This window comes from Hyaena hyaena, unplaced genomic scaffold, assembly GCF_003009895.1.
Source record: "Hyaena hyaena isolate Hyena2069 unplaced genomic scaffold, ASM300989v1 scaffold_960, whole genome shotgun sequence".
In the NCBI taxonomy this organism is placed as follows: domain Eukaryota; kingdom Metazoa; phylum Chordata; class Mammalia; order Carnivora; family Hyaenidae; genus Hyaena; species Hyaena hyaena.
In genome coordinates, this window is record NW_024081589.1 from 241318 (window position 1) to 262958 (window position 21641).

Consider the following 21641-nt stretch of genomic DNA (forward strand, 5'->3'; position numbering starts at 1 on the left):
AAAAAAAATATTAACTGGGCAAATACTTAGCCTCTCTGAGTTTGTTTTCTCAGGTACACTAGGAATGATAATGCTACAGCATAGGAACACGGGAAAAGTTAAGTGAAAGAATTCAGTTTAAGCACACACCTAAAACTTGATAAGTACCTGGCAAATGTTGGTTCTTTATCCTTTATTCTCGGTGTTTAAAATATTTAATTTATTTGTTGCTCCAGTTTTTCAGCCCTATTGCTTAATTTACCCCATCTGATTTTTCCACATTCATCACACATAGTTCAGATAACCTAAAGTAAGAAGTTTCTTAAAAGAATTGGAATACCTCAAAAGGAATATTGTTTGCCAAATCCAAAAGACCTATGCTGACTATGATTTTGGATCAAGATTTCATTAAAAAAATGGGAAGAGGGGGCAGGGCTAGGTGAAGTAAAGTTGACTCTAATGTTTTTTAAAATCAACATACTAAGATTTTTTTGAGTAAAATTTATAATATGAAGATTCACATGTGGGATGTAGGAAATGTTTCATCATTAATATTAAATTCATGAGCAGAGAGCAACACTAAATGGCATAATATGCCTCTTTATTTCTGTGCATCTGCATTGTGTTATGAGCTCTGGGAGAATCAGAGCCATAAAATAATGTTTCTCCACTCCTAAATGGCCAGGACATTTCTCAGTAGTGATGTGTAGTTTTTATTTCTGTTGATTACTTGTGACCTTCCATGAGTTTTGTACACATGTCCTCATTTGGTTCTTTTTTCCATGGTTCTCAAAAAGCTACTATTAACTACATGGCAAGAGTAGAGGTATATTACATCTGAAGGGTAACTGAATATACTAAGTGGTTTGCATGTCTATATTGTCCAAGTAAGAACATGAAAGAAAACATAAGAATAAGTGGTAACACTGATTAAAATTTTTCCAAAGAAGACCTACAGATGGCCAACAGACATATGAAAATATGCTTAACATCACTAATCATCAGGTAAATGTAAAGCAAAACCACAATGAGATATCACATCACATCACTTAGAATGGCTAGTATCAAAAAGACAAGAAATAAGTGTGGCAAAGATGTGGAGAAAAGGGAACTCTTGTGCACTGTTGGTGGGAATGTAAATTGGTGCAATCACTGTGGAAAACAGTATGGGGGTTCCTTAATTCAAAATAGTAATAACATGATCCAGTAATTCCACTATTGGGTATTTGCTTAAAGAAAATGAAAACACTAATTTGAAAAAGACATATGTACCCCCTATGTTTATTGCAGTATTACTTATAGTAGCTAAGATATGGAAGCAACCCAAGTGTCCATTTGATAGATGAATGGATAAAGAAGATGTGATATACATACACAATGGAATATTATTCAGCCATAAAAAAGAATGAGCTCTTGCCATTTCAACAACATGGATGGACCTAGAGGATATTCTACTAAGTGAAATAAGACAGAGGAAGACAAATACAATATTATTTATCTTATGTGTGAAATCTAAAAAACAAAAACAAAAACAAACAGACTCAAATCCAAAGAACAGGTGGTTGTCAGAGGGGGAGAGGGTTGGGGAATGGGCAAGATAGGTGAAGGGAGTTAAGAGGTACAAACCTCCAGTTATAAAATAAATAAGTCACAGAGATAGAAAGTACAACATAGGTAATAGAGTCAATAATATTGCAGTAATGTTGTATAGTGATTGTGACTATACTCATGTGGCAAGCATTGAAGAATGTATAGAATTGTTGAATCTTTGTGTTGTACACCTGAAACTAATATAACATTGTATGTCAACTATACTTAAACAATAAAAAAATAGAATAAGTAGTAACTCAAAAGGTGGAAACTACCTAAATGTCCATCAACTGAAGAATGGATAAACAAAATGTGGTATATGCATACAATGGGTATTATTCAGTCTGACAATGTAATACAGTACTGATACATGTCATAACATGGATAAGCCTTCAAAACATTATGAGAATTGAATGAAGCCAGACATAAAAAGCCACATATTATATATGATTATATGAAACACCTGGAACTGGTATATCATGAAGACAGAAAGAGAATAGCAGTTATACAGGGTTGGGGGTTGGGAGAGAATTATGTTAACTGGGTACAGAGTTTCTGTGATGATGAAAAATTTCTGGAAATGAAGTGATGATTTCAAAACTTTGTAAAAGAACTTAATGCTACTGAATTGTCTAGTTTCAAATGTTTGAAATGATAAATTTTATGTGTAGTTGCCACAATAAAAAGAAAGATAAGTGGTAAGGGGCTTGAAGGTCATTGAAATGAGCCTCTTGTTTTTCTTTCTGTACAGGTGCCATGGATAACAGAGGCTTTCAGCAGGGGAGTTTCAATAGCTTCCGGAGCAGCTCTAGTGATGAAGACTTGATGGACATACCAGGGACAGCTATGGATTTTTCCATGAGAGATGATGTTCCTCCCTTAGATGGAGAAATAGAAGGTATCATTACTGTTGATGACAATTTATCTTTTTAAAAATTATTTTTAATGTACATACAGTAAAATTCGTTATCTGGTGCAATCTTAGGAGTCTTAACACATGCATAGATTTTTGTAACCACCACTACTAACAGAATACAAAATAGTTCAACACCCACAAAAGAATTCCTTCCTGCCCCTTTGCAGCCAGACCCCCTCTACCCCAAATCCCGGGTAACCACTGATCTATTCTCTGTCCTTGTATTTTTCTTTTTCTTTTCTAAAGTGTCATGCATGAAGTCACATGGTATGTCACCTTTGAGACTGATTTCATTCACTCAGCTTAACCCCTTGGAGATTAATTCAAATTGTTCATTCCTTTTTTCTTGCTCAGTAGTGTAGCCTGAAGTGGGATCACTGGGTCATGTGGTAAATGTATGCTGAACTTTGTAAGAAACTGCCAAACTGTTTTCCAGAGTGGCTGTAACTGTTTTATATCTGAACTAGCTATGTAATGAGTTGCACTTGTTCCGCATCCTCAACAGGTCTTGGTATTTTCAGTAATTTTTATTTTAGCCATTCTAATAGGTATTATCCCATCATGGTTTTATTTAAATTTCCCTAATGACTTCGATGTTGAATATCCTTTTATGTGCTTACTTGCCAACCTCATATCCTCTTTGATGAAGTGTCTGTTCAAATCCGTTCCCTCTTTGGGGGAACCTGGGTGGCTCAGTCAGTTGAGTGACCAACTTCAGTTCAGGTCATGATCTCACAGTTCATGGGTTCAAGCCCCATGTCAGGCTCTGTGCTGGCAGCTCAGAGCTTGGAGCCTGCTTCAGATTCTGTGTCTTCCTCTCTCTCCCCCTCCCCCAGCTTGCAGTCTGCCTCTCTCTCTCTCTCAAAAATAAACAAACATTAAAAAAACTTTAAAATCCATTCCCTCTTTTATAATTGGGTTTTTATTATTGGGAACACATTCATAAAATGAGAATTCCCTCCATCTATTATTTGGTTTGCCAGTACCATCATTCTTTTCAATAACCGCATATAATTTCCATGGTATAGCTGCACGATAGTTTAATTAACCAAGTTTCTATTGATGCATATTTCAGTTGTTTTCAATCTTTTGCTATTACAAATAATGTTGCAATGAATGACCTTCTGTGTGTGTGTTTATTTTTTAAGTATATTAGAGCATTTCTTAGCATGAGTGTGTGAGTGCTTGTTTGACCACAGCCTTGCTGGTGCCAAATAGTTAAATTCTTTTTTCATCTTTATAATAGAATAGGCAAAAGAAAGACAGAAAGAAATACTCATTATTGTTTTAATTTTTACTTTTTTAAATTAGTGAAGTTGAGCATATTTTCATATGTTTACTAACCCCTTAAATTTCTTTTTCTGGAAGTTTCCTGTTTATATGATGTTCCTATTTTTCTGAGGGGCTGATTATCTTAAGTTTTTCTAGGAGCCCTTCATATATTATTATTAGTGTTTTGTGTAATGCAAGTTGAGTGTATTTTTTTCCATTTCTGGTTTTTGTTTTGAATTTTTTTTTAAAAATCTGCAATATTAAAATCTTTACATAGCCAGATATTTCACCCTTTTCTTTTGTGACTTCTGAGTTTCTTATTGTAATTAGAAAAGACTTTAATATAATAAATATAATATAATAAATCTGTGTAATTGCTTAAAACTACTGTCTGATTCTTTAACTGATTGGGATTGGTATTCTCAGCATAAAGTCAGAGGATAAGAAACTACTGTCAGAATTTATTATTTAGCAAATTTGTATGAGAGGCATATGACATTACAGAAACTTTGCTAGGTTCTGGGAATTAGCAAAGCTTTAAGGCACCATCCCTGCCTTCATAAAGTTGGTTCTAGCTGACTAAACAAACGTTAATTAAGTACTTATGATAGTACCTACCTCTTAGAGTCATTTTCAGGATTAAATGAAATAGTAACATAAAGTGCTTATAATTGTACCTGGCATGGAGCTAATGCTCACTAAAATATTAGCTCTCATTATTATTATTGTTATTTTATTTCTGTTATAAGCCTATATTGTAAGTGTTATAACTCTTATAAGAATTTAGGGGAAGCATTTTGTATGTTTGTGTGTGTCTATGATTGGAAAAGATTTCACAGAAAAGGTGTGTTTGAGAAGGGCCATGAAAGATAAGTTATTCAGTAGGAAGAAGAGCATTCCAGGCAGGAAGCAAGCTTTTATAGAGATATCAGCAGGCACAATATACAGAGGTATAAATAGGCAAAATATAAGCCCAAATAAATAAGGTGGGGCCTTGGATGTCATGCTAGGAAGTTTGAATTAACCTTATTGTCACCATGAGGACAATCTCCTCCATCCATTCATTCAACAAATACTTTTTGAATACCTGCTATGAAGCAGGTGCTTTGATAGGCAGTGGGGATACAGTGGTGGGATTAATGTGGATAAGATCCACATTGATCTGAAATTTAGATCCAGTCAGGTTAATGAGTAAGCAAAGAGACTACATAGTTAAGTACCCATTATAATAAGTATGAGGATAGAAAGAAAGTGTAGGATAATAGATGGTAACAAAGAATACTACTTTAGAAAGGTTAAGAAAGTTAGGAAGGTCAAGGAAGTCCTCTCTGAGGAGATGACCAATTAGGGAAGAACATACCAGTATGAAAACCACAGGTTCCAAAGGATAATAAGAAATTGTTTAGGAAGGGTGCCTTAAGACAGTAACAGTAGAAGAGAGTCCCTGAATTTATTTATTTTATTTTATTAAAAAATTTTTAACGTTTATTTATTTTTTGAGAGACAGAGCGTGAGCGGGGCAGAGAGAGAGAGAGGGAATCACAGATTCTGAAACAGGCTCCAGGCTCTGAGCCGTCAGCACTGAGCACTCTCAAACTCACAAATCATGAGATCATGACCTGAGCTGAAGTCGGTCACTCAACCAACTGAGCCACCCATGAGCCCCATAGAGATCCCCTGAATTTAAAGTTCATAAAAGAAAGGTACTTATGGTTTGCTATTTAATGGTTTTTCATATTTGCCTACTTCTGTGAAAGGGACTTGTTTTTGTATATCACTCCCACTTATGTGTAGTTAAAACTCTTGTGAGTCAGTTATGACAACCACTGGCCCAAATGAAGTGGTCACGTTAGGGTATCCATAAACTGAAGCTGGCCGCCTCCTTTTTTGGGGGGTGGGTGGAAGATAGATATTTTTCTTTCAAATGTCATTATTGTTATTATTTTAATATAATTTATTGTCAAATTAGAAGCTGGGCACCTCTAATAAACCTTCTGGCTAATCCAGATTATTGCCTCTGATTGAAAATGATATCATATAGCATCTATATCACCAAAGTGCTTCTTGTGTTCACATTGCTCTCAGTAGATGATGGAGGCAAGAGAGTGTCTATTATTCTTATTTAATAGACTTGAAAGCTAAGGCAGGCAAGATTTTGACATTGCCTGTGACTATAGAATATGTTTCTCCAGCAGTAGTCCTTTGCCACTTTTTACGTGCCTGTTACAGGAGAATTACTGCTTGTTTTTACAACGTCTCACCATAAAGCAACAAAGCTGTTTTCTATGAGCCACACACAAAAATCTGTCCATTTACTGTCCTCTCTAGTGATATAATTTTCTTGCTTAGCTTTTAATTTTTATTTTATTTAATGTTTTCACATGGAGTTTCCTAATGTACATAACAACAACAGAAAAAAAGGTCATAAAGTCGTTGATGTCAATGGTGAGGCTGTGCATAACATACTAACATTTAGTACCAGGCACAATAGCACGTACTAAAAAGATTAGTTAAAAGGAACTTGAAAGGCAGTAGAAGTGGTTCTTGTTTTCCAGATGGCTAGAAGGATTGATTTATGAGGAATGAATAAATAAATTATGCATGGTGTGGTTAAATGCATCTGAGGTAGTGTTATAGCAGTCTGTAAATGAGAAGAAACATAAACATGGAGGTCTCAAAAAAGGGGAGAGAGAGGAAAGAAGAAAAAGGGTTTGAGTAATAAGAAAAACCTCAGAGCTGTTCTCATACTCCATCTGTTCTCACTTGCCTGCCTCTGCAGCCTGGACGTATGGTTGGCAATTCATTCATTCAGCCGTTCAATTATTCAGTATTTATGGAGCACCCAGATTGGAATGCAGCACTGTGCTGTTTTAGTAATGCTCGTCAATTCCCTTGCTTCCCTCACCTCCTTGTCTTTCTACCTCACATGCCTGGCTACTCCTCTCTGACTGAGTGAGGACACAGGTAAAGGCATAGGTGCATGAGAGAGACTTTTCTAGTCATGAAACACAGAGTCTGTGCATCTGAGTTCTGAGGCTCCTGGGACAGAGTGAAAATTGGAGCAAGAGGGAGGTTAGCAGGGGATAGGACGAGAGGTCTAGTTAGAAATCTGGGTGAGGTCTAGACTGTCTGTGCTTCTGGACCTTATCTTGTAACCAAGGAGTCATCAAATGATTTAAAAGCAGAGGAATGATATGATCATATTGGTGCTTTAGGGGATTTATGGCAGTGGATTCAGAGAAGGAGTGGGTTGGAGACTGGAAGACCAGTAAAACTGTTACTTTTTTAAAAAAACATTGAGGTAAAAGATCAAAAGGCCTGTATTAAGACACAGGAATGGAGAGGAAGGAATAATAATTTCTGGAGGAATTTCAAAAGGGGGATTGGTAGGACCAATTAGATATGGGGAATAATCTAGAAGAGTCATAGATGACTTCAAAGCCCACGCAGAGTATGAGAGCAGGCTGTGTGGGAGAATGTGGCCAGACCACCCCTGTGAGTCTCTACATAACCTCCCAACGTCCCAGGGAAGGAAAAGTATCATTTACATTAAAATTTTTTTAATGTTTAATGTTAAGAGAGAGAGAGAGACAGACAGACAGACACAGAGTGCAAGTGTGGGAAGGACAGAGAGAAAGGGAGACACAGAATCTGAAGAAAGCTCCAAGCTCTAAGCTATCAGCATAGATCCCAACATAGGGCTTGAACTCATGCATGAACCGTGAGATCATGACCTGAGCCGAAGTTGGATGCTTAACCAACTGAGCCACCCAGGTGCCCTAGAAAAGTGTCTTAAAATGAAACACATGACATCCCCCCCAAAAAATGAAACACATGACAGTGTGTGAAACCCACCAAGTAAGCTATGAAACAGTTGTGTTTGTTCTGCAAGGAAAGATAATAGTATTCCTCCAAAGAGAAACGGAAAACATCTTGGGCTCCAGCTCATGGGTAGACCTCCCAGCAGCACTTCAGGTGACTCAAGCAATTGTGTGGATGGCACATGAAGGATAAGGAAAGGGAATTTGGGGTCTGTCACGCTTATAAAGCTCAAACTTAAGCCTAAATAGTTAGCCTGGGAGGATGGCAGTTGTCACTGCTGCTTTTTGAGCTTGAAAAAAAAAAGTAGCCTGTATTCAAAGCTCTGTGGGGCCCATAAACCACACCAGTTTTATATGCTGAACCCTCCAAATGAGGCTTATTATGATGTCCACAGGCTTTACAGGCTTTCTTTAGGTTACTCAATAGGAAAATACCTAGTCAGATTTTAGAATCTATGCTGCCTTATCTTTCCCCATTTATTTATTGGTATTTGTTTCTTATCTAAAGTACATGCTTTATGCAGATGCACTTATTTTTACCTAATGTTCTATCCAGGACACCACATTACATTTAGTCTTCATATCTCTTCAGGCTCCTCTTAGCTGTGATGGCTTCTTAGACTTCCTTTGTTTTTGATGACCTTGACAGGTGTTTGTTCAGTAGCTTTTAAACTTCATTACATACCTGTGTCCTTCCCCCCCCCCATTTCAGTGAGAGATAATCGATAGACATCACTGTGTAAGTTTAAGGCTTACTGCATGATGGTTTGATTTATGTATGCCATGAAATCATTACCAAAGTAGGTTTAGTTAAAATCCATCATCTCATATAGGTACAATCAAAAGAAAACAATGTCTTCTTCGGATGAGAACTCTTAGGATTTACTCTTAACAACTGTCCTATATATCATACAGCAGTGTTAACTGTTAGCTGTAGTCCATCATGTTGTACATTACATCCCTCGCACTTATTTATCTTATAACTGGAAGTTTATACCTTTTTGACCACCTTTCTCCAACTCCCCATCCCACTGCCTCTGGTAACCACAACTCTGATCTCTTCTTCTACGAGTTGGTGTTTTTTTGTTTGTTTGTTTGTTTGTTTGTTTTTTTACATTCCACAGGTAAGTGAAATCACGAAGTATTTGTCTTTCTCTGTCTGACTTATTTCCCTTAACATAATGCCCCCAGTGTCCATCTATGCTGTCACAAATGGCAGCATTTCCTCATTTTTTAATGGCTGAATAATACCCCATTGTATATGTATATACCACAGTTTCTTTATTCATTCATCATCGATGGGTACTTAGGCTGAAATAACGCTTCAGTGAACATGGGAGTGCAGATATCTTTTTGAGTTAGTGTTTTCATTTCTTTTGGTTATATTCTGAGAAGGGGAATTACTAGATAGTATGATAGTTCCATATTTAATTTTTTGAGGAACCACCATACTGTTCTCCATAGTGGCTCTACCACTTGACAGTTTTGCTGGTCAGGTATTTTGTAGAAGGTCCCTCAATTGGAATTTGTCTGGTGTTTATCTCATGATTAGACTGAGGTTATGGGTTTTCGGGAAGAAGAGTTGAAGTAAAGTGCAATTCTCATCTTGTTGTATCAAGGCTATATATTGTTGATGTGACTTATTGCTACTGATTTTAATCTTGATTTCCTGGACGAAGTAGTGTTCATCTGCTTTCTTCACTGTAAAGTTAAAAATTTTTTTTAAATGTTTATTTATTTTTGAGAGAGAGAGAAACAGACAGACAGACAGACTGATAGAGTGTGAGCAGGGGAGGGGCAGAGAGAGGAAGACACAGAATCCAAAGCAGGCTCCAGGCTTTGAGCTGTCAGCACAGAGCCTGATGCAGGGCTCAAACTCACTAACAGTGAGATCATGACCTAAGTCAAAGTCGAGCACTTAACCAACTGAGCCACCCAGGTGCCCCCGGGGTTTTTGTTTTGTTTTGTTTTTACGTTACTCATTTTTTATCTTTTCCATAAGGTACTCTTTGGAAGGAAGTCACTGCATAGCTCACACTTAAGAAGTAGGGAGTTTTGCTCTACCTGCTTGAGGGTAAAGCATCTCCCCAAAATTATTTGGATTGGTTCTGCATGGGACATTTGTTTATTCTCTCCCATTTATTTATTCAACTACTTATTTATATCAGTAGGAACTCATTTGTTATACTTTGGGTTATAATCTACTACTACTTTATTTTGTTCAAATTTGTCTAGCTTTGGCCATTTTGAGCTCTTTCCATTTTCTCTGTTTCCCTTTGACACACTCCTGTCACTGTGGGGTTTTTGAACACTTATTTACTTTCTGGCACTACAGTGTGCTCCAGGTCCATGCTCTATATTTCCTGCCTTAGTCTTAGAGTCAGCTATTTCTCCAGGGAGTCCTGGTTTCTTTTAGTAGTGAATGGTATTAGAAACAAAGACATGGGAAGTAGGTGTGCTCATTTCTACTGAGGCATTATTGCTTTTAGGCTCTCTCAGCCAGCCACTCAGTGAAAGAAAATATATATGTGTTTACTGACACATGTCTATGTGTATATATAATGGGTTTTTTAATGTTTTTATTTTTGAGAGGGAGAGACAGAGCATGAGTGGGGGAGGGGCAGAGAGAGAGGAAGACACAGAATTGGAAGCAGGCTCCAGACTCTGAGCTGTCAGCACAGAGCGCAACGTGGGGCTGGAACTCATGAACTATGAGATCATGACCTGAGCCAAAGTCAAATGCTTAGCCAGCTGAGCCACCCAGACACCCCTACATATATATCTATAAATAGATACATTGTCTAAATGTAACCTTCTGTATCTACATTATGCTTAACATGAGACCATACTAATATCTCTAATTCTACTCCATTAACACATGGATCATTCTACCCTCTTCTCTTTGATTATTTGTAACTTCTCACTCCAGGTAGTGAGAAACTTGGCTCCCACCGTCCACCATCCATTATTTAACTGTTCTCTTCCAGTGTATGTACATGGTGGTTTCAAATTGTTAACCCATTCCTTCCATGGGAAACTAACAACTAGAATATAGTACTTATACACAATTTCTTTTGCCTTTAGTCTTCCAGACTCCACTCAGTTCCAGTTACTTGGATTAGCATCTTTTCCCTCTATACCATCTTCCATGAAGCTGTTTCTCAAATTTGTCATAGAGTTAGATGATTTTGTCACATTCTGCATTCCATCCTGGGATTTAAAAATTTTTTGTATACATTAAGGTTCACTGTGCTTTAAAGTTCTATGAATTTTGACAAATACATAGTGACAAGTATCCACTATTACAGTATCACACAGAATAGTTTCACTGCCCTAAAAAAATCCCCTGTGCTTACCTACTCAGCCATGTCCCTTCTGCGACCCCAGTAACCACCAATCTGTTTTTCATCTCCATCAATTTTCCTTTTCCAGAATGTCACATAAATGGAATCAGTATGTATGCTTTTCAGGTTGGCTTCTTTCACTTAGCAATGTGCATTTAAGGTTCCTCCATGTCTTTGCATGTGTTGATAGCTCATTTTTTTCATTGTCAAATAGTATTACATTGTATGGATATACTGCAGTTTGTCTATCCATTCACATATCTACTGAAGAGGATCTTGGTTTCTTCCAGCTTTTGGCAATTATGACCAAAGCTACTATAAAGATCTGAGGGCAGGTTTTCATGAAGACATAAGTTTTCAGGTCAGCTGGGTAAAAATATAGATGAACGATTGCTGGATGATATGATAAAACTATGTTTAGTTTTGTAAGAAACTGCCAAACTGTCTTCCAAAGTGGCTGTTTCATTTTGTATTCCCACCAGGAACGAATGAGAGTTCCTGTTCCTCCAAATCCTTGTAAACAATTGGTATTGTCAGTATTTTCGATTTTAGCCATTCTAATAGGTGTGTAGTGGTATCTTGTTGAATTTCCACTTCCCTGATGACATAGGATGTTAAGCATCTTTACATTTACTCTTTGCCATCTGTGTATCTTCTTTGATGAGGCCTAGATCTTTTGATTTTAGACCTTTCTTCTTTTCTAATATAGGCACTTAATGCTCTGAATTTCTCTCTCAGTGGTTTGGGCTGTATCCTATAGATTTTGATATCTTATATTTTCATTTTCATTTAATTCAAAATAGTTTTTAATTTGTCTTGAGACCTCTTTGGCCCATGGGTTACTTAGAAGGGTGTTGTTTAATTTCCAGGTATTTGGGCAGTTTCCAACTATTGCTCTGATTGGTTTCTAGTTTAATTCCATTGCGGATTTATGGTAAAATGGCTAGGAGTTGGGCTGTTTAATTTTGGGCTATTTAATGTGTAACTGCATCAGAGGGTTAAAATTGTGTAGTGTCCTTGTTTTGGTGTCACCTCCTGATTCTGAGTTTCCTTTAACTGTAGCTTGTTGAGAGAGATTCTGTGGTGTGTAGTTCTCTCAGCTGCCATCTACTGCCATTATACTAGAGCCACTGGTGTGGGAACAGGTCATTTTATACATTTCTGTGAAATCTCGGTGCCTGCTGGGCCTGTATCTTGTGACTGTGACCTTCACAAGGTTTAGTCCCGTGGTATAGTTTTTGTTTTCCCTGCCCCATACTTCTGTTCGGATCACAGCATTCACCATCCATTTCCTGGAAGCCCAGGCTCCTGTTGACTATGCTTTTTTGTTTCCTTTGGGTGAGACAAGAAGGCTGGCTGGGTGGTGTGTCTGCTGGAGTGAAAGGAATGCCCTTCCCCCAGCAGGGATAAGGCTCAGGCAAAGTATTTCCCCCTGGAGCATAGGCCTTTGGTATAGAGAAAGCTCTGGGGTATTTCACAATGATTACTCTCCCCCCCACACACACACCCCTTGTCAGAACCAGGAAGGGATCTTTCTCTTATCTTCCCTGTAAGAACTTGGTTGGGCTCCTGGAGGTAGAGCCCAGCGAAGTGTAAGCCTCAGAAGTTTCTCACACTCATGCAAGTCTACACTCAGCATTTCAGCAGTTCCTCAAAGTTACCATCCACGAGTCCCTGCCAGTTTATGTTCCCGTTGGTTTCTATTTCAGGTAAGCAGATCTCTGTGTATTTTTGGAGAAACCTGTCTCTTCAGACTTGGGTGTTTTGGTTGCAGTTTGCCCTATAACCTTAATTCTCAGAAGGGGCCATGACTTTGCAGTTTGTCCAGTTTTGTTTTTTTCTTGTTTTAAGGATGGGACTGACAGCTCCTAAGCTTTTTACTTGCCAGAGCTGAATCTGGAAGCTCCTACCACCCCTTTTTTCAATTAGTGAAACCACTTTGGTTCTCATTAACCTTCATTTGAAAACTTTGTATGCCATCTTCCTCATGGTACTTTCCTCCTGGTGTTCTCCAGAAACTGTCACCTGGCTTTGTTTCTAAATACTCCAGTAGTCTGCCTCTCAGAATGAAAGTCTGCCCATTGCAATGTCGTGTCTCTACTGTTCTGGCTGTGCTATCATTCTTTTTCTTTTTAGTACCACCATTTAACATAGAGATACATATCGCTATTGAGGATTCAAACAAAACACATGTATATAAAATGTGAAAGGCATTCCAGAGGTAACCCCTCAAAACTAATTCGGTGTGACCCTTTTAATTCTTTTTCTATCTAGTTAACACATAGGCACACAATTTTTTAAAAATTCTACTTAATGATTCTGTGACTTTTTTCACATAATGTATTTGAGAGATGTTTCTGTTTCAGTACACATCAGTCTACTCCTTCCCTTGAGCTATCCCCCCATTACTGGATTCCTTCACTGTTTCCAGGTTTTCTCTACTACTAACAGTGCTGCTGTAAATAACACACATAGATTAGTGTGCACAGGTATCAGTGTTTCTTTTAGAGCAGCTCCTAGATTTTATATATCTAACTTGTTTTTTCTGTCCGTGACCTCACACTATTTCCAAGAGTCCAAGACAAATCTCCGAATTGGCATTTCTTCTTGAAGCTCTTGACCCTGCCAAAGAATAATTGCTAATCTCTTCTCCCCAACTTCCTTTTGGAGATTAATAGGGAGAAACCCATGCAGACTCAGTAGACAAGAACCGGAGAACAGCTGCTTCTGGAACAATAATTACAAGTTATCACACAGGATTGTGCTAGCCAGCAGGTTAGGCATTTTAGGGCAGTGTCTCCCTACCCATTACATTCCCCAGTCTTTTTGTCAATCCCATAAATGTGTAAATTTGAGAAGGAAAGAATGAAGAGCGAGTAATGGAGTTGAGGAATGTTTTCTTTATATGGACAACCCCTCAGCAACTTTGTCAAATCCAACCCCTCTATTTCCAGTTCTGCATTGATTAGTGGCATTCTAGTCCAGTAGGAGTCTGCAGATACCAAGCCATAATCCACATGCTATTGTTCCTAACTTTGGTTAGGTCTGGTAATTAGCACCCTGGCTCCCGTGGTAAAGAAGGTGGGTTGGGTTGGGAACTTCCAGTTTAGAGCAGATGCTGGGAATAGGAGGCATAAAAAAGGACACCCCCAAGCAAATGTCTACAACCCAATGGGGATAGAGCTGTATCCATTGGGAAGCAAGGAGTCCAAAGGTGGTCTTAGAATCTAGATTCATGCTTGGCTCTAAAGTCTTTTTCCCTATCCCTTGCTGCCATGCCCCATCTTCTTATATACTTCTCAGAATCCTCACACTTCATTTCATTAGATTTGTTGCAGTTTTTGCAGTCCTGTTACCCACATCTCTCACCACCCCTCATACTGTCTAGCTTTCAGCAGAGTTGAGATAGAGAGCTTCCTTTTAGTTGTCTTTCCTGCTTCTTAGACAACTTCAAATTGTCTTTCCTTCTGCAAATGGAAACCAAAGCAGTCAGTCCATAAATGAAATGTGTGCAAAACAACACAGGCACTGGCCAGTCAGATTGGATGTCTGACACAGTGCTAGCCAGTATCCTGCAGCCTCCTGATGTTTCAGCTGTGGAATCAGGGGAGCATTCAGGAGCTTCTGATAGTTGGCAGGGAGAAGAGTCCTCAGGAAAAAAGAGTTATTTATCTACGGCTCTGGAGGCATTTCAGTATTTAACAACCAATATGGCTGTAGAGATGTGTAGCAATGGATAGTCTCCTTGAACATGTGTCCCAGGGGCCAAACTAAGACAGTATATTAAAGCATAGCACAGTCCTATGGTTAGGACTTAGATGGGAGAGCTGCTCCACCAATATTCGCTTTTTAGCCACTGGGTTTGGGTAAGTGGCAAAGCAAAATAGAAGCAAAATGGGGACACTAGTTAATAAAAAGGTCCTAAAAATGTTGACTAATTATTGGGGTTTCAGCTGTAATGTAGTCTCAAACATAGACATGAATATACTGTGGAAGGCTCATAACTCTAGGAGATCTAGAATGGATGAACCAGTACAAGAATGGAAAGGGGTGCAGGTATGGAATTGAGAAAATGCATACAATAGGCTCTTAGTATTTGCTATTGAATGAAGATAAAATTTAAATAACTGCAGGATGAATATCTGCTGATGTATGCTAGGTAGAGTGTTAAAGTTTCTGTAGACGTTCTTTCAGCCTTGCAAACAGCCTGTAAAAACTGAAATATATTTTAAAAAATGTGACTGTTTTCAGATCCTGTGATACATACCAATAGCCCTGCCCCATTTCTTTGAGTGTTTCTTTAGGCCACTGCCAATAAGTGAGCCCTCTCACAGCTGCGCTATTACTAAAGCAGTATTTTAGGGTCTGTGCACGAGGTTTCGCACCTCTTTCCCCTTGTGTTTTTGTGAGTGTTTAACTCGTTCTCTTAATCAGTTACTGTTCAGCCCCCCAGGTAAATTTCTAATGGCATATTGGTTAGGGATTGAAACAAACATGATTCTCAAACTGGAGTTTCTTGTATTTTAAGGGGTTGCCTAGTTTTAAGCATCATGTGGTTTTTAGGAAAAAAAAAAAAAAAAACCAAGAAAGTACTTTCCATACAGGGAAATGAACTAAATGCATTCATTTATTATGCCACATCATTCAAGCAGTGTGCTTCTAAAGACACATTGCTAAGGTTTTAGACCTAAGTGTCACCTACCAGGAGAGCTGTTTAAATGTTGACTTTTTTCTGACTAGTTTTCTGGACATTTTCCCCAGACTCAAGCAGCGCAAATTACCCTTTGGGGGCTTTTAAAAATTATTCAAATTGAGATCTAACTTGAATCATTTTCCTATCAGACTATTAAATTATTTTATATGTAACTTAGAGCACACGATGCCTTCAAAGCTTACTTGAGTTAAGTTTTATCTTTTTTTTTTTTTTTTTGGTATGGAGGCAAAAATCTAGGTTTACTTAAGTACCCCAAATGACATGTAGGGTTCTTGTTCAATTTCACTCCTCCTTCCTTGGCAGAGAATTTATACACCAGAAGCTTAACTCTTAATACACTGGTTTTTGAAAATCCTTTTTGCATCTTGTTGCTTTCTTTGTGCCTCAGTAGTTAGTCTCGAATGGGATAATCTCTGCTGCCATTCTTGACAACTAAGTTTTTTGAATTTACTATTTCTTTCTAGTAAGGTCAAAAAATGCTAAGAAACCAACTGGTTGTGGCATATAACCCACAATTTAAACTATTTGTCATCCAGTCAGGTGTGGATACCTCCAAGAAAGAGTGCAAACAATTTAATCCCTCTCATTGATGAAACCTAAAATAGCTTTAATATCTTTGTTATGATTATTACATGCTTAAATATTTTATTTTTCCTGTTATAAAAATTATGATAGATATTTTTAAAATACCCTGGCCTATGTTTGTGCCAAATGCCCATTAAGTGGTCTTCCTTTACTGAAAATTTTTAATTTTTTTAATGTTTTATTTATTTCTGAGAGAGAGAGACAGCGGGAGCAGGGGAGGGTCAGAGAGAGAGGGAGACACAGAATCCGAAAAAGGCTCCAGGCTCTGAGCTGGCTGTCAGCACAGAGCCTGACGCAGGGCTCAAAGCCATAAACCATGAGATCATGACCTGAGCCAAAGTCAGATGCCCTATCGACTGAGCCACCCAGGTGCCCCCAAAATTTTTTAAATCAATAAACAGAACACTGTATGTTAACTACACTGGAATTTAAAAACAAAACAAAACAAAACGGGGGTACCTGGGTGGCTCAGTCGGTTGAGCTTCCAACTTCAGCTCAGGTTGTGATCTCACAGTTTTTGTGGGTTCAAGCCCCACATTGGGCTCTGTGCTCCATCTCTCTCTTTCAAAAATAAATAAATATTTTAAAAATTTTTAATTAAAAAACATTGTTGTAGGAGCCACTGACACTTTAGAAATCAGAAGATAATCTGATCAGCTCTGTGTCCCAGAAAGATAACTCTGCTTGTCCCCAAATGCTAACCCATTATTGTGTTTTTACCATAGGCTGCATTAAAAATTGGTCAGCATTTCTTTATCTTATTTTCACAGTAATACATTGTCACCTGACAGTCTGTATAATGAACATAAGCTAGAGATTACAAATTTGGCAGAAAAGGGAATTGTAATTAAATACCAGTTTAGTACAAGGACCGCATCATAGCTACCAGACCTAGTTTTCAAGGGAAGTAAATTTACATGGAATAATAAAGTCCCTCCCCTAGAAGCTATGATGTAACATTTGAAAAACACATGAACTTACATCAAAAGTCATTAGCATGGTAATATAAGTGAATTCTGCAGGTACCTTCAGAAACTATATATAGGATTCTATTTAATAAAGAATTACTTTGGGGGCACCTGAGTGGCTCAGTAGGTTAAGCATCTGACTCTTGATCTCAGCTCAGGTCTCTATCTCAGGGTCATGAGTGCAAGCCCTATGCTGGGCTCCATGCTGGATGTGAAGCCTATTTAAAAATAAATAAATAAAAACTAAAATAAAGAATGACTTTGAAGGAGGCTTATGAGTTTAGACGTACTATTTTCTGTGAGTAAGATATACACACTTTTCTAAAAGTACAGCTCTATAACACAATCACACTTGAGCCACAAATAGCTTTTGATTTTTAAGCTTTGTAGTTCATTGCCACAACACCATCAGTGGCCACTTCATTTTAATTCTTCTCATTAATGCTAGTTTAGTTCATCAAGGGACTGAGATGTCATGATAATAACGGACCAGACCAAAAGCACACTGGTTTCATGAAGTTCCTCACATTTCATAAGGTTTTGTTGTAATAACATTTCAGGATGCATTGGGCCCTAAGAATTGATGAAAGTGATCACAACATTTTAAAGCCCTCCGTTTAGGTCTGATTATTGGAGCACACTGACTGGATTAATATTTAACAGCGGCTGTCCTACGGATTCAATGAAGAAGTTGTGAGATAACGATTTCATTCTTCTTCACTCGACTGGCCTTGTTGCACAGTTAATTAAGACCTGCTGAACTTAGAAATAGGGCCTGGGAAGGGAAAGCCTTTTAAATAATGCAAATAGAATAGCGAATTTATTTTCACAACTGAAATAGCTGGTTTTCCCTGGTTTGGATTAGTGAGATCAGATTTGATATTGCTTGCTGGGTAGAGAACTAATATGAAGAAACAACTCCTTTTCTGGACTGTAATCTGAGTTTTTAAGTTACTACATGCTATTAAAGAGCTGAGCTTGTAGATTAAATTTACATGCAGTTCCCTTTTTCATAATTTTCTCTAATTATCAAATGTACATAGAGAGACATATAACACATGTGTACATTTTAAAGAATGATTATAATGTGAACACTCAGGTAACCACCACTCAAATAAAGAAAAATTACCAGCATTCCAGAAGCCCCACCCTCACCATGTGCTCTATCCAGATGGTGAACTCCTTTCTCCTCCGGGTAGCTACTACTATCTTTACTTTTGTCGTTTTCTTGCTTCTCTTTGTAATGTAGCAACTTACATTTGTATCCTAACAGGTTATAGTTTAGGTTTGCCAGGTTTTGAACTTTTATGAATAGAATCATGTTATGTGCTCTTGTGTCTGGCATCTTTCACTCAGTGTTACATTTCTGAGATTTTTCTCTGTGTTTTTGCTATCCAGTGCAATTTCTTTAAAAAGGCTTTTCTATATTTTCTCCTCTCCCTTTTTTACTTAGGATCCCTGTAACTCTAAATGCTTTCAGATATTCCTCCTTTGCCTTCTTGGATTTTCTGCTAAATAAGGTTTAAAGACTCAAAGTTGTCTGGACCCCAGTTTTGTGAACCAAGCCGACTGCCCCAGTTTGATGCCATTCGTTTAGATGAGACTACATCTTTAAGGCTTCTGTGCTCTGTTAAAAATCTTCCTTTCTCCAAGGCTGGTCCAAGGGTCTGGTCACGTGACTCCACCAGTGACATCACATTCTGACCGCGGGGAACACTGGTGGTTCTTTAGGTGGCCTTTGTTCCTGAGAAAGGCAGAGAACGCAGCAAGTGCCCTTCTAAAGCAGTTCATACCGGGGCTCCTTCTGTAAAAGCTCCTCAACATAAATGACCAAATGCGGGCTGCCAAGGTTATTTCTTCCTTGAGGCAGAAAAAAAGAAAGCTGTGATTGAAGGTAAGCAGACTTGAGCCCAGCCAAGGACTGAAGTGTGACCCCAGGGAGAAGGGGATCTGGAGAATCACAAGCAGTCTGTTGTTGGCTTCTAATCACTGCCTGCTGTTTCAGAGCTGCCTGACAATTTGCATTTCTAACAGGAGATTATCTACAAAGAAGGATGATGCAGTGCTCCTGTTACCTAGTGATGTAATAAGATTCTTTCTTTCCTGTTAGGAAGCTGTTGCAGATCTTCATTTTGTCTTAATATCCTTAGAGCTGGGGGCCTCATTTGCTATACGGTGTAACATTAGATAGCTATTGAATACTTTTAAAAATCAGTTTCACAAAATCCGTCTTAAATTTTTCCTGAAAGGAGAGCCCTTAAACCAGAGAAAATTTATTTGGAGCATTAACCTGCTTTAAAAAGTAAATTTCTGGTTGTTTGGTGTCCTGTGTTCATGTCAGCATTTGTCTTGAAAATTGAAACAGCTGGGTGTGTTTTTGTTTGTTTGTTTTTGTTTTTTGCCCCTCTCACCATACTTTACTTCTTTTCTGCCCTCATTTCCTAGCTGGCTGTTTCCCTCCAAGCTCTCAAACACCCAGCATTAATCTTTATCAATATGCCACTGACATGATAGGAAATGCTGGGCTGGTGATTCAGCAGCCAACCATTTTACAGCCAGGTAGGCTTGGAAAGGACTTTGGTTAGGGGTTTTAAGATTAACTTGTTCACCTCCTCCACTCCTGCCCCACCCCCACCCTCAATATGATTTAGATTCTGTAGAATTCTGTAGATTCTGTAGAGCTTTTCCTTGTGTTGCTGGTGAAAGGTACCCTGAATTAGGTATTCGGAAGACTTAATGATTTATAAATCAGGTACAGCTTGGGTGTTAATTCTCACTCACCCTATGAGAGTGCTGAAGTTGTCTGTAGTAGTTTAGAGTGAAGATGGGGATGCAGATGGAGGGGGGATGGGTGGCAGCTCGGGCCTACTTTGGCCTTCTTTGCAGAGGGATCCATCACCAAACAGTCTGGATAAAGCTTTGTCGCTGCCAAGGTTGATGCTGCAAATGTGAGCTTTGGCTGGTTGAGTTCAATGATAGCATTACTCTGCGTTTTCCCTTAGTGTGCATTTGCATAAATTCCTGAATGCTTTTTGTGTTTAATAGGGAAATACTGTGTCACCAGAGGATGGTGGAAGTATTTTGAACAAGTTTGTCAAGGAGTACTGAGTAACGTTATGTGTGTGCAACTTCTGAGTTTGAATACTTCTGGTTCATCCCCACAGTTCAGCGAATAAACCTTGATTCCACTGATATTAATTGAATCTTGGATATGTGTTAGACATGAGAAGGCAATGATAACTCAGATATGGGGCTGCCCTCAAAGAGCTTCCAGTCTAGGGAGGAAGACAAAACATTTGCATAAGTAATTATGACAGAAGAGCTAACAGCAAAGCAGATAAAGGACTGTGGTTGGGCAAGTGATTATGTTTCTTCCATTGAAGGATCAGGGATGGACATTTCATAACCAAGCCATGCAATGGTCTTTAAATCTCTACTTGTAAGTCTTAGACTGTTCTGACATACTCAGTAAAAGTTTCCGTAAGCCCATTACATTAGGGATCAAAGTCTACCTATTGAAAGGAAATATGTACATTCCAGCCAGCTTAACTCTTGAAGAGGCTGGCATGCTTTCTTTGGAGCTCCCACTCTGGCAAAAGTCACCTCTTAGAATTGAATTACTGCCTTACAAATGTAAAATGGTTTCTGACGTGGTATGTCTACAAAGATCTTTGACCCTTTTGTCTTCCTTCCATAACAGAAACTGAAATACCTAAGCTGCTCCAAGCTCCTGCATTTTGTTTCATAAATCCTTTCCCACTGTGCTACAAGTCCTGTCAGCCTCCCTTTGTGCTGTCATGTTCATCTGTTCCTTTCTGTTCATACTGCCTTAAGACACTCATCATTTTGTGCCTAGACCATAGAGACTTCTGAATGTGGTGGATGTTCCCACCAGGTGATTATATGGCTTTATCAGCCCAACCTAACTGTAACCATCTGATGGTTTAAGGACTCACCTTTTGGTAGTCAGAAAGGAGGTAGTAAAATGTTTAGTGTCCAGGGGCACCTGGGTGGCTCAGTCAGTTAAGCGCCCAACTTGATTCCAGCTCAGGTCTTGATCTCATGCTTTGTAAGATCGAGCCCTGTGTGGCGGGGGTTAGGGAGGCTGTCAGTGCAGAGCCTGCTTGGGATTCTGTCTGTCTGTCTGTCTCTCTCTCTCTCTCTGTCTCTGTCTCTCTCTTTCTGCCCCTCCCCTGCTCTCTGTCTCTGGCTCTCAAAATAAACTTTCAAGAAATGTTTAGTGTCTGAAGTACTAATGTTTATTTCCTGTTCAATACAGAGGACAAGTCATACAATGGTGGAGGAATAGGTTCTTCAAATAGGATGATGGACTTCTTGGAGGAGCCAATCCCTGGTGTGGGGACCTATGATGATTTCAATACAATTGATTGGGTGAGGGAGAAGTCTCGAGACCGGGATAGGCACCGAGAGGTAAGACGAAAGAGGGTACAT

General features: G+C 38.6%; 1 protein-coding gene across 7 annotated transcripts in view; it reads left to right on the forward strand.

The window, feature by feature from the left end:
* CLCN5 (chloride voltage-gated channel 5) overlaps positions 1 to 21641 on the forward strand; it is a 256472-nt gene that overhangs the window by 210999 nt on the left and 23832 nt on the right. For 5 of the 7 annotated variants that reach the window (XM_039221177.1, XM_039221178.1, XM_039221180.1 and 2 more), the window contains 2 exons: positions 2321 to 2467; positions 21469 to 21620. In XM_039221177.1, the coding sequence (XP_039077108.1) occupies positions 2321 to 2467; positions 21469 to 21620 (299 nt within the window). Of the gene's footprint in view, positions 1 to 2320; positions 2468 to 12496; positions 12632 to 19008; positions 19084 to 21468; positions 21621 to 21641 lie in introns of those variants that run through there. The other 2 variants (XM_039221179.1, XM_039221181.1) reach the window with 2 other exon arrangements.